The 12873-nt window shown below is 60.6% G+C and overlaps 1 protein-coding gene across 2 annotated transcripts in view; it reads right to left on the minus strand.

Annotated features, from left to right (window-relative positions):
* Nucleotides 1-526: 526 nt before the first annotated feature.
* ADAMTSL4 (ADAMTS like 4) overlaps nucleotides 527-12873 on the minus strand; it is a 59731-nt gene continuing 47384 nt past the window's right edge. For both annotated transcript variants that reach the window (XM_034756408.1, XM_034756409.1), the window contains 11 exons: nucleotides 11301-11505; nucleotides 9285-9463; nucleotides 8885-8990; nucleotides 8341-8574; nucleotides 7782-7911; nucleotides 7293-7497; nucleotides 6781-6954; nucleotides 5608-5781; nucleotides 3740-3919; nucleotides 2867-3011; nucleotides 527-2310 (listed from right to left, as the gene is read on the minus strand). In XM_034756408.1, the coding sequence (XP_034612299.1) occupies nucleotides 2171-2310; nucleotides 2867-3011; nucleotides 3740-3919; nucleotides 5608-5781; nucleotides 6781-6954; nucleotides 7293-7497; nucleotides 7782-7911; nucleotides 8341-8574; nucleotides 8885-8990; nucleotides 9285-9463; nucleotides 11301-11505 (1872 nt within the window). In that variant the 3' untranslated portion in view covers nucleotides 527-2170. The remainder of the gene's footprint in view (nucleotides 2311-2866; nucleotides 3012-3739; nucleotides 3920-5607; nucleotides 5782-6780; nucleotides 6955-7292; nucleotides 7498-7781; nucleotides 7912-8340; nucleotides 8575-8884; nucleotides 8991-9284; nucleotides 9464-11300; nucleotides 11506-12873) is intronic.

Here is a 12873-nt window from a genome sequence, read left to right on the forward strand (position 1 = left end):
CGCTGTTAAGTTTTGCTTCCTTTTTCTTCGTGTTGGGGAGTTGCCATTTCAGACGCAAAATTCAGTTGTGTCTCAATCATTGTTGTCTGCAATGATGTTGTAGCCAGGTTGGACAGAGATTCACCAGGCTCATGTCACCGTCCCAGCCAAGCAAAGCGCAGAGAAGGCCCCAATTCCGCAACACACACGAATACGCCCTTAAATTCTAGCATGTGAATAAGAGCTGTGCTGAATCAAGGCTTTAGATGGTAACTGTTTAGGGGCCTGTCTCTCACTCAGCCTATGCAATGCCTGGCACAACAGGGCCCCAAACTCAGTTGAGGACTCTAGATCCTATTGTAATACAATAATAAAACATTATTATTCTTTACACAGTCTTTCCCAGCCCCAATCCCGCCCCACAAGACTTCTCTGCACCAACCAACCCTCAACCAGGTAACTAATACTGAATACTTTTTTTTAATGGTCTTCAAATTGGCAAAAGTAACATATTTCTTAAAAGGGGGGGAAAATATAAGCCCACAGGGAAACATCAGCTCATCTTTAATAAAAAATAAATTAGATTTGCACAAAAAAACCCAGATACAATCTTTATAATATATAGTTATATATTTATATAATCTGGACACTCTGAATGGCTTTGCAGTAAAAATTTTCTATAAAATGTCTTTAATATAATGCCTTTATTTGTCAGGGGTTTGCTACCCAGCCTCATCAAATGTGGCCCTCAACGCTCTAGCATGGTGTGTCCATGTTGTTGGCTGGTGGCTGGTCCACAAGAGGTTAAAGGTCTACTACAGACAGTACCTAAAAGAGGTGATGCTTTAGCTTAACTGGTAGTGGCATGTGTGTTTTTTTCCTTTTTTCTCTCCTGAAGATCACAGGTTCAAATCCGGTGCATAGCTCGAGGTGGGGATTACGTGTGGACATTAAAAGTGATGGGAAATCTAGGGGCTGATCTATAGCCCATGAAGTTAACAGCAAGAATCTTGTTGGTCTCAAGAGAAGCAGAAAGACATGACGGAGAGATGCTATCCCCAAAACAGCCAGCCAGCCCATGCAGACATCCCTGTGGCCTGGGGGGCGTGTGCTCTACAGAGGAGGAGGTTTGCCTTGTATGTTCCCCAGACAAAGCAGGGACAGGGAAGGAAGTTGATGGGGAAACAACTGGAGGGGACTCACGCAAGCTTGACCCGCATTCGGGGGTCACGTCAGCACCGGTAGAAGTTGCTGGGCTGGGTGTGCAGGGCAAGCTCCCCAATGCAAGGGCGCCCCCTAGGGGTCAGAGGGGAGTTCAGGTTCCTGCTGCCCGTTCGGTCCTTGGCCAGGTGGTAATCCGGGCGGTGACTTTTGTCTGCCAGGAGTTGGGCTGAAAGCCACTCCCAAACTCCGAGTTGTGTCACTTCTATGCCCAAAGAAGGGGCTCGGAGGCTCAGACGTGAGGCCCAGGCCAGGCTCTGGGATGGGACACGGAGCACATGGGTCTCTTCGCACCATTACGAGGAGGCCTGCCGGCGCTGGGCTTCGCAGCTCCGTGGGACACAGGTCGTGCGAGGGTCAGGCTCCGCGGAAGCGACGGGAGTCGTGTTTCCCAGCGGGAAGCACCAATTCCTTCCGGTAGCTGGGGGGGCCGGGAGGGTGGTAGGCTTTCCGGGCTCAGCTGTGGGGCCATGTGTTGACGGGGCAGCCGGGCCAGGGGCGGGGTCATAAGCATCACGGTCCCAGGGAGCAGTCAGCATCGCCCCTTCCCGTCATCACTGGGCCCATACGCAGAATTGGTCAGTAACACACAAGGGCCCTGATCCTGGGCAGGACTGCCCCTGCTGGAGTGAGCGGGGACAAGCTCCTGGCACTCAACCCCACCCAGGATCAGGCCCTAGATCAGCAAGAGGAACTGGCCTCTCCAGCGACAGGCCCTGGGACGAGCCACGCATGCGGCCTGGCCGTGATCCTCGTTCAAAGCCGTCCTGGCCGCTCATTCCTCGTCCCTGCGGGCAGAGTCTGGTTGTCCCCTCCCCACATGCTGCTGGGTCACCTCGGGGGGACGAGTAGCTGGATCCCAGGAGCGTCCGGGGGGGCCGGGCATTGGTTTCACAGCCAAGGTCCGTCCGAGTCCTCCCCACAATGAGCGGGCGAGAGCCCAGCCCCCGTCTCTGGCCGGCCGGCGCCGCTACCGGCTCTGCATGTCCTTGCTCCGCTCCACGGCCCGTGTGCAGGAGGCGCAGCACACCAGCTTGTAGTACGAATAGACGCAGAGCCGGGCCTGCACCACCACGGGGCAGTTTTGGTACTTGTCCCTGCAGTTCTCGTCTGGAAAGAGGAGGGGAGCGGTGAGGAGCCGGGGGTGCGGATAACACTGCAGGGAAGGCCCGTTTGGTCCCACACCCCCGGCGGGCTTCCAATCTACCATCACTGCCCGGAGCAGCCATCGCTCTCAAAGGGGTTTTACCAAGATGGGGGGCGGGGCAGGAAGTATCATCCACTGTATAGAAGGGGAAACTGAGGCACAGAGAGGCAAAGTGACGGAGCTGAGAATAGAACCCATGAGTCCTGGCTCTCATCACTAGCCTGCTGCACACCTTCCCTGCGCTGAGAATAGAACCCAGGAGTCCTAGTTGCCAGTCCTGTGCTCATACCCCCTGGCATGAAGCCTAGGAGGGGCACCCCTCGCTCAGGGAGTCCATCCCCTCCATATCAGTCTGCATCACTTCCCATCGAGCACCAGGCCTTGGTCCCTGGGTCTGCACCGCCTCCCCTATTAGCCTCTCCCCCCTGCCCTGGGCTCCCTTTGACTGCTGTCTGCTTGGTAAAGTGGGGAGGAAAAGGGGGTGGCTGAGCAGGCCACGGGGCAGTTGGCATCGCTTACCGAGATCGGGGGTGCAGGGCTGGGTATTGCAGGAGCGTTTCTTGATGGGCCTGAGGTCCGACGGGCAAAGATTGCTGAAGGTTTTGTTCTGGGTCAGGCACTGCACCTCCCGCACCTGGACTCCCCCCACACATGACTTAGAACACTGTGGGGGGCAGAGAGGGGGTTAGGAGAGTAACCAACATCCCCTCAGAACCCTAAGGATCCCTGCGGTGCTCTGCAGATTTTGTGTAGGGGAATCGGCCTCCCCACCCAGCATAGAGATGCAGCCACCTCTGGTGCAGAGCATGTCAGCTGGCAACAGTCACTCAGCAACGCTGCACAGGGGTCACTCAGTGCTGAAATGGTTAGGGTGCAGCAGTTTAAGACAGAAAGTAAAGCTGGGTCCTGTTGGGGTGGGTGGGGGGACAACCCGACTTGGCCAGGGCACTAGGTTTTATGCTGGGATATTTTATGCCATGCTGTGTTTATCTTCCTGAGGCTGGGGGCAGCCTAGAGCTGACGCAGTGAGTGAAGCTGAGCCCCCGCTTTTCCCCAACTGCCCTGCAGGAGATGCTGCCTCAAGTATTTGGCAAATGAATACCCACTCATTATACCAAGCCAAACCTCCAGGGCCTGGAAAAATGGGCAATCAGATTGGCAAGGCCACACGGTGCGTACTGCACTGTCCTCTAGTGGATGGGATCGGAATGGTTCGGCTGCATGTCATAGCCCCTATACAGCTCCCATCTGAAGGGGAGTCTCCCTAGGCTCAGCTGGCAGGGGCCTGGGTTGGGGGGGTGGGAGGATCTGAGTTCACTTCCGTGGGAACCCAGGAGCTCAGGTCTGCGCGGGGAGGGGCCTGGCCAGTCTGGGGGGCACGCAGGTTCTCACCGCGCTCCAGGAGGTGGAGAACCAGCGAGCGTCACAGGCACTGCCGGTGCAGGGCTGCAGGGAGGGCGGCTTCTCCAGGGGGGCGCACTCCGATGCCTCCGTCACATTGAACTCCGAGCCAAACTTGCTGACACAGATCACGTCCCGCCGCTGGGTGCCGGTGCCACAGTCCGCCGAGCACTAGGGGGGCAGGGAAGGGAAGGGGGCTCAGAGCAGGGCTCCTGCATGTCACCCACCCAGCACTGAGGGAAAACCCACACGCTACCCACCCAGCACCCACGTCCCACCCTCGTCATTAGGGCATGTCCTAGCAGGACCAGGCTGGCTGGTCATGGGAGAGGCTGTTCTCTCTGTCTCTGGTCACTGGCAAAGCGGCTTCTGCTCCCTGTGCTTCCCGGAACTGCGGTGTGTCCCTGCGAGGACTGCGAGAGACCTCGGCCTCCAGGAGGGCAGAACTGGGGTTGGCGAGTGCAAACACAGACCAGGGTAGCTAAAAATCCTTGACAGAATGTCCCCGTGACCACACCCTGCACGCTACTGTAACAATCTGGGTACCGAGTTATGCCTTGGGAGGTATCATCGGAAAAGTCATCGTCTGCTGATCAATACTGCCCTGATAAAATATGGGTGGCCACATTGTGAAGCGATAAGATTCCAGCTGCAAGGGGATCTTAACATATGGTCCAAAGGGAGCCCGGCAAAGAGGCCTGTCTCAAACAAAGGAAAGTGGGCTCTGCTTCATTGGCATTTAAGCAGCAAACAGAGTCATCAAGTAGGACGGGTAGACACAGAAACCCCAAACAGGTGAGGAAAAGCAGCAGGGAACATCCTTCCACACAGACTTTCTGTCGCCAGAATCTCAGCTGGAAATAGTTTCCAAGAGGAGGGGAGATGCTGTAAAAAGGGGGATAGACACCCCAAGGCTCCCCTCCTCTCTCTCTGCCCATTGATTCGCTGCACTAGAGGGACAAAGGAAGCAGCCACTGAACTGGGGAAGGGGTCCTGGTCTAAGAAGCTTGTTCAGTAAGACGGCAGAGAGCACATGGTGAGTAAACCTTGCCTCGAATTGAACAGAGGTTGTTAAGTTAGGCACCAGCAGCGTTTTCTCTTTACTTGTCTTGTAGCCATTTCTGACGGTTATGCCTCATGACTTGTACTCACTTAAAATCTCTCTCCTGGCAGTTAATAAACTTGTTTTATTGGTTTATCTAATCCAGCGTGTCAGAATTGCAGTGTCTGGGAAACTCCATTTGGGGGAACGAGATGTGTGCATGTCACTTCATTAATAAACGGAGGGACTTTTTATTCACTTGTATTGTTCAGCAGAGGGCCGGGCAGGACAGGATGTACATTTCCGGGGGGGAAATCTAGGATGAGGGGAGTGTTGGGGTCACCCTGCAGTATAACCCAGGCTGCTGAGGGCCAAGGTGTGTGCTGGCTGCAGCCGTCGCTGGGAGTGACTTGCATGCTGGAGGCTGTTTGGGAGCAGTCCAGATTGGAGGCTATAGACGCCAAGCAGTATAAAGGTCACCCAGGTAGAGGGCAGGGGTGACACAGTTACTCGCTAGGCTGGACTGTACGCTGGGTATGTGTCACACACATACCACTGATGGTTACGCATGGGCACACACACACATCAACACCTATGCACCCCCTTGCACACACAGAGCACTGATTGTTATGTATGGGCCCGTGTGTGCGCACCCACAGAGCACTGATTGCTCTACCCAGCACACGCGTGTGCAGCACACATACCCTGTGCTGTGCAAACCATCCCAGGAGGCTGCAGAGAAAGCATCCCCAGGCCTGGCCCCGAGAGCAGGGTGCTTTCCCACCCAGCCCGGCCCAGCGCCCGCACCCCTCCTCACCTGGCTCCAGGGTCCCGTGTACCACTTCACGGTGCGGTGGCAGGGCCCGCTGTTGCAGGCCCGCATGTCGGCCGGCTTGGTGCCCGCACAGGTCTCCTCCACCTGCCCGTTGGCGTAGCTGGACAGACAGACCACCGAGCGGCGCTGGATCCCCGTCCCGCATTCCACCGAGCACTGGGGCCGACAGGAGAGAGAGAGACGCCATCAGGGAACCTGGCCAGGGGCTGAGAGACGGGCACCTCCCCGCTCAGGACTCCTGGGGCTATCTAGCCTGGCTCAGACCCTCGCACTCTGGCTCATTACACAGAGATCCACCCCACACTGGCCCTATGGCTCCCTGGGACCTGCAGGGGCGGCGGGGTGTGTGTGTGTGTTTCTCATTCATCCTTCTGCAGAGCCTCCCAGCTGTGCTCCTTCCTTGGAAGGCTAGAGGGCAGCACTGCCCAGCATTGCAGGGAAGCCGCTGCCGGGCTTCTCCAGGCAGGGAGCCACAGTCCAGGGTCTGCACCTCGCCCCTCCTGGCTCCCGACCCCAGGGATGCAGCAGCCCCAGCCCTGGGGCAGGGAGCTTTTCTCCTACGGGGAACCCCCTGAACTTATCCGGGCTGGGCTGGGGGGTGGGAGGAGGGTCACCATGGCACCAGCCTTGTTTCTGCAGAGACCTGGGTTCTAAGGGTCTCAGGCAGGAGCGCCGCCAGCTTTTCTGCCACCCTAGGCGGCGGAAGGTCCCACCCCGAAATGCCGCCCCCCCACAGAGGCGGCGGAAGGTCCCGCTGCCGAAATACCACCGCAGTCACCGCCCCCCAAATTGTAGCGCCCTAGGCGACCGCCTAGTTCGCCTAATGGGTTGCGCCAGCCCTGGTCTCAGGTCACATGAGAAACGAGTTTGAAGGGCCTCGCCCTTGTTCCTAGTGGAAGGGCTTCAGCTTTGCAAGGTCACTGCAAAGTCTGGCATGATTGGGCTGTCCCTGCTCCAGGAGCCCAGGTCTGGGCTAGCAGGGGCTGTGGGTCAGGAGTGTGGGTCAGCGGCGGAGCTGGGGGGAGGGCTGGGCTAGCAGGGGCTGTGGGTCAGGAGTGTGGGTCAGCGGCGGAGCTGGGGGGCAGGGCTGGGCTGGCAGGGGCTGCGGGTCGGGATTGAGGGGCACCGGTGGAGCCGGGCGTGGTTATCACCGACCGTGTTGCTCCAGTCGCTGTGGAACCAGCTGCGCACGCAGGGCCCCATGTCGCAGGCCTCGTTGGCCGGGGGCCGGTGGCTACCGTTGCACTCGCCGTCGCTCAGCAGGTCGCCATGGTTACTGATGCAGCGGATGTGGCGGGTCCGGTGGCCCAGGCCGCACAGAACCGAGCACTGGGGGGAAGGAGGAGGGGGAGATGGTGTCACCATGGAGACTGGTGTCACTACGACAACCTCTCCCTGTATGGGATGGGAGGGAACCCCCCCCCAGTCCTGCCCCCCAGGGGCTCTCCTCCTTCATGGCACCCCCCCAGGCATCCCTCCCTTTACAGCACCGCCCCCCAGGAACCGCAGATCAGACACATGGGCCCATCTACCCCATGTGCCCCCTCCCACCCCAGATCAGACCCTTGGCCCCCCCCGCCCCCCCCCCTTAGAGCCCCGCCCAGGGAGCCGCGCCCCCCCGCATGCCCAGCTCCCGGCGCTAGCCCTGAGCCCCGGCCCGTCCTTACCGCGCTCCAGTTGGTGCGCACCTCCCAGTGGCTGCAGACGCGGAGCTGGCAGGGCTGCGTGGGGCTGGGCTTGTCCAGCTGGCCGCAGTGCTGCGGGTGCACCATGGTGCTGCGGTTGGCGTAGGTCTGACGGCACAGGACCTGGCGGTGCTGGGTGCCCGGTCCGCAGGACTTGCTACAGGCCGACCACTCGCCCATGTCCCAGCTGCGGCCGGGGAGAGTCAGGGTCAGCCCGGGCTGGGCACCGGGGCCTGCCAGGCTCCAGGCCCTGCCCTGCAGCCATGGGCACCCGCACCTGGGGGCGCCCGCATGAACCACAGTCCTGGGGTGGGGGACCCACACTCACTACAGCCTGGGGAGGGGGGAACGGGGGGGGAGGTCCCACTCTCACTACAGCCCTGGACCTGCCCTCCTCCCCAGGGCCCTGTGTCCTTGGCTCCCCGCGGAGGGCGCTGGCCAGGCCGGGGGCAGGGGGACGCAGACACTCACTAGGCCGGGCAGGGCTGGGTGTTGCAGGCTTCGTCCGGCGCGGGCGGTTTGGGGGCATCGGCGCATTGCTCCTCCCCAACCTCCTCCTGGGAGTGGCGGGCAGCACAGCGGAACACGGGCTGCCAGAGCCCTGCAGAGACATGGGGGGGGGAGAGAGAAAGGGGGTCCCATATAACACAGGGGTCATAGACACGGCTGGGGGGACCCCAATAACCTGGGGGTTGTAGACACGGGGAAGGAGCATCAGGGAGGAATGGGGTTGGGGAGCAGGGGGACAAGGAGTGGGGGGAAGGGCAGTGGGGGGATAGGGATCGGGGGATGGGTTATGGGGGATGGGGCATAGGAGGGGATGGGGCATGGGGGGATGGGGAGGAGGAGGGGACAGGTTGCGGGGGGACAGGTAGTGGGAGGATGGGGGTAGGGGGTGGGTCATGGGGGGATGGGCGTAGGAGAGGACAGGAATCAGGAGGACGAGGCGAAGGAGGTGAAGGATGGGGATCGGGGGCTGGGTCACAGGGGGACAGGGCGGAGGAGGGGACAGGCTGCGGGGGTCGCTCACCTTTCCCACAGGAGGCGGAGCAGTCGGTGCTCCCCACCCGTTTCCAATAGACGTCGTGTGGCTGGTGCCAGGGTGGGGGCGACAGTGGTGGGACGCGGACGTTGCGCTGCAGTGTCCCGGGGGTCCTGCCTGACTGGCTGGCCGGTGCTGGCGCCCGGTGCCGGGTCCCCATGGGGTGATTGTAAGAGGTGGGCGGCACCAGCTGGTCACTTGGTGACAACATGGTCAGGGCACCTGGAGGAGAGAGGAGAAGGGTGCCTTCGATGGGTGATATGGGGGGAAGGGCCTCCGGGAGGAGGTGGGCCCCTCAGGGGGTGTTAGGGATGTGAAGGCCACCTGGGAGGTGATGGGGGGAGGCCTCCAGGAGGTGATGGGGGGGAAGGGCCCCCAGGGGGTGATGGGGGGGAAGGGCCCCCAGGGTGGGAGTAACGGGCCCCCCTGTAGGGTGATGGGAGGTGAAGGGCCACCAGGGAATGATGGGGGAAGGGCTCCCCGCAGGTGATGGGGGGAAAGGCCCCCCGGAGGGTGATAGGAGGTTCCTTACTGACGTCCTGCCGGCGGCCGGGAGGGTCATGGGCGGGGCTGTCTGGTCTGGCCCCCGCCAGGAAGAAGCGGTAGGCGACGCCGGGGTTGTCCTGCTGGAAGATCATCTGGGGGAGACGACAGAGAGCGGCTCGAGCAGGGCGCCTGGAGCGGGTGGGGGGCGGGGGACACCCGCCATTCAACATGCTACCCAGCCGGCCTCCAAGTCTCGTCTGCCACAGCCTGCCACACGTGGAGCCAATCGGTGGCTCCTCTGCCAGCCCCCTTCCCAGGGATCCCCCCCGCCCAGGGCCTAGGAACCCCCCCCACCTCTAGACTGCTCCCCACTGCCCCCAGGTCCAGAATCCCTCCCTGCTCTCCCATTCTCCATCCCCCACGAGCCAGGCCCCCTCTGTACTCACATACACATCAATGGGTTCTGTGGTGGGCCCCTCGGCTGTCAGTGACTCTCCCCCTGCGCGGGGCTCCTCGTGGCCCGGCCGGGTGTAGACGAAGACGGTGCCGCCCGCCTCGTAGCGCCCGGGGGGATCCACTGCCCAGTTCCCATTGATGATCGACTTCCCGGAGCGGCTCCTCAAGGCTGCAGCGCACAGAGGGGGGGCGGCGTGAGCATCCTGAGCCTGTGGGGGGCTCCGGGACTTCCCCCGTGCTCACTCGGGACCCCGGCGTGCTCTGCATGGACTGCGGCCCTGGAGCCCATGCCCTGGGGCACAGGGAGAGCTGCCACCTTGGGGGGGCTGGCAAGAACGGGGAGCCTGGGCGGCTTGCATGGTATAAGGGCAGCTAGTGAAAGGTGCACTTGGTGTGTGTGTGTGCATGTGTGTCCATGTTGTGTCTATGTGTGCAAATGTCCGTGTAGATTTTGCATGCATGTCTCTGTGTCAGTGTACACGTATGCCTGTATAGATCTGCGTGCATGTCTGTGTGTGTCAGTGTACATGTCTGTGTGTGTCAGTATGCAGGTGTGGGTGTCAGTGTACAGGGGTGTGTGTGTATGTGTGTCAGTGTATGTGTGTGGGTGTATCTGTGTGTGTCAGTGTACAGGTGTGTGTGTATGTCAGTGTACAGGGGTGTGTGTCTGTGTGCATGTCTGTGTGTGTCAGTATACAGGGGAGTATGTGCATGTCTGTGTGTGTCAGTATACAGGGGAGTGTGTGTATGTCTGTGTGCATGTCTGTGTGTGTCAGTATACAGGGGAGTGTGTGTATGTCTGTGTGTGTCAGTGTACATGTGTGTGCATATGTCTCTGTGTGTCAGTATACACATGTGTATGTCTGTGTACACATCTCTGTGTGTCACTGTACAGGACACGTGTGTGGGTCTATGAATGTGTGTGTCTATGTGCCCACATGGAAGTGTCTGTGTCCGTGTGTGTTTCAGGTTACCCGTGTGTCCGTGTGTGTGTGTGCATGGCCTGCACATGGGTGTATCTATGAAAGCGTGCATATGTAGGTGCACATATGTGCACATATCTGTGTACCTGTGTATAAGTGTGCACATCTCTGTGCATAGAAGTGTAGGTGCATGACACTGGCTGTCCCAGATCCCATTAGAAAATGGCCTGAGCTGCAAAGTGCCAATCTGGACCCAAACTCCCCTGGGAGCGCTGGGCTATCCCATCACATCAGCTCCTTGCCTCGTGGATCATGCCCCTTGTCGGTGCCAACACCTGGTGCATCAGAGGATACACACCTGCCTAGAACATATAGCTGCACGGGAGGGAATTTACCCAACACCTTCCTGACCATGCAGGCAATCAGCCGAGACCCTGGAGCAGGAGAGCTGCCTGCCCTTATCTCAGCTAGGTGTGCGTGCAAACTGAGTGTGAAGTGTCCGGGTGTGTGACGTCTATATGAGGTGTGCCTGCATGAAGATATAGCGTGTGTACACAAGGTTTGCATGTGCAGCACGTGCCCAAGGTGTGTGCAAAGTGCACAGGTGATGCAGGAGAGGTACATGCCAGGTGTACGTGTATTAGGCACGTGTGCAATGCATCTGTGCACAGTGTGCTCATGCAAGGTGTGTGGGCAGCGCATGTGAGCTGGGCATGTACAAGGAGCGAGCATGCAAAACGTGCGTGCCAGGTGTGCATAGATGAGACCCATGCGAGGGGGCAAGGTAGGCAAGTCAGGTGCAAGGCATGTGCTTGTGATGCCTGTGCGTGAAGTGTGCAGGCAATATGGAAGCCACATGCTTGTGCAAAATGTGTGAGCAACAGCTGTGCACACATATAAGGCACACACGTGTTTGTGTGTGTAGCGTGCAAGGTGTGGGTATGCAAGATGTGTGAGTCCAGTGTGTGTGTATAGCGCACGTGTGTGCATGTGAGCTTGCACAAGTCCCAATGCAAGAGTCCCTTGGTGTGACGAGCCCCGTCCTCCCCATCCCATCCCACCCCGGCCTGCCCCAGCCCTTACCCAGGTAGTTGGGGCTCCGGGTCATCTCAGTCACGTTGATCCTGGTGGCGCCCTGGGGGATCTCGAGGATTTTGTGGTAGCCGATGGGCACGTTGGAGTCACTGAAGTTGCCCACCACCAGCTTGCAGGTGGAGTGGTCGCCCCCGCACACCCCGCAGCTGTCCAGCGTCCGGTTGGACCCCAGGACCCCGTCGCAGCCGGGGCTCTGCGGAGCGAAGGCCAGGGAGAAACAGGCATGTGGACTCGGATGGGACAGGGCCACAGTGAGGGCTCCTCCCCGCCACCTAGATCCACCCCTGCCAGCCCCCCGGCTCCCCTGCTGTGCCCATGATCCCTGTGCAGAACGGGCACCCCACTGCCCTGGCCATGTTCTGACTGGCCTCCCCTCCCTGGCCGAAGCTTGGCCTGGCTGGAAGGCAGCCTGGAGAGGGAGCAGCAAACACACATCGCACTAGGAGCTGGGCTGAGACCCGACACACTCACCGCCCGACCCCCTGGCCTGGGGGGACCCCTCCACCTCTCCGAATAGGCCCTGGAGCAGCCTGTTATGGGGGGAGGGGGTGACGGCGCAAAGGCGGGTTCCCAGGTGAGCCCCTGAGAAACTAACCAGGGCCTGCCTTAAATCAGGGGCCCGCCCCCATTCTCACCCAGGCCCCAGCCGGACTCCATAAGCCCAGAGATATGTGACCACATCGGCCCCGTCCTTCACACGCTGATGCCTCGGCTGGCCCCATGACCCTTCCCCAACACAGGCCCCTCTGCAGCACTCCCCCCGTTTCTGTCCTGTTCCCTCGAGGGACCCCAGAGCACGGGCGGCTCCCCGACTGCAGCCAGGGGAGCACCCCTGCTCTGCCAAGAGGTGCTGCTGCTCCTGGGGGCAGTTTTGGGAGGTATGGGGGTGTCCACCTGAGCCAGGCAGGGAGGGGGACCTGAGCTGGGCCAGATGTTAAACTTGGGGGTTAAACGCAGAGTATAAATTACCCCCCCACACACACACCCATGCCGTCAGTGCTCAAGGTCAGGGAGGAAGAGGTTAACGAGGGAGGAGTACATGGCGGAGAGGGGCTGGGGGGCTGGGAGAACGGACAGGCCACCAGCGAGGGGCAGGGGGTGGGGGAAGGGGAGATGGAGCTGAGCCGGTGGGTGAGGGCTGCTGGGTGGGGCTGGGCTCCGGGCTTCCCCCACTCCAGCGTCCTTCCCCTGGGGGCTGCCCCCGGCTCCCTCCTTTTGCACCAAGGGGGAAACTGAGGCACGGAGCACGGGCACCACTCTCCTAACGTCACTGAGTCTGTCAGTGGCTGAGCCGGGAAGAGAACCCAGGGGTCTGGGGTCCCGGCCTGCTGCTCAGACCCACAGACGTCCCCATGCCCCACTCCAGGCCAGATCTGTCCTCTTCCCCTCTCCCTTGGACTCCAGCCACAGACACGGCCTAGAGCAGTGGGTCCTGGGGGGAGGGGGTCCCGGGGCACAGAGCTCCCCCCCCCCCCCCCCCCCCCCCCCCCCCCCCCCCCCCCCCCCCCCACACCACCCCCCCCCCCACCCCACACCCCCCGACGCGGCGCTGCCCCGGCCG

Source organism: Trachemys scripta, chromosome 24, assembly GCF_013100865.1.
Source record: "Trachemys scripta elegans isolate TJP31775 chromosome 24, CAS_Tse_1.0, whole genome shotgun sequence".
In the NCBI taxonomy this organism is placed as follows: Eukaryota; Metazoa; Chordata; order Testudines; family Emydidae; genus Trachemys; species Trachemys scripta.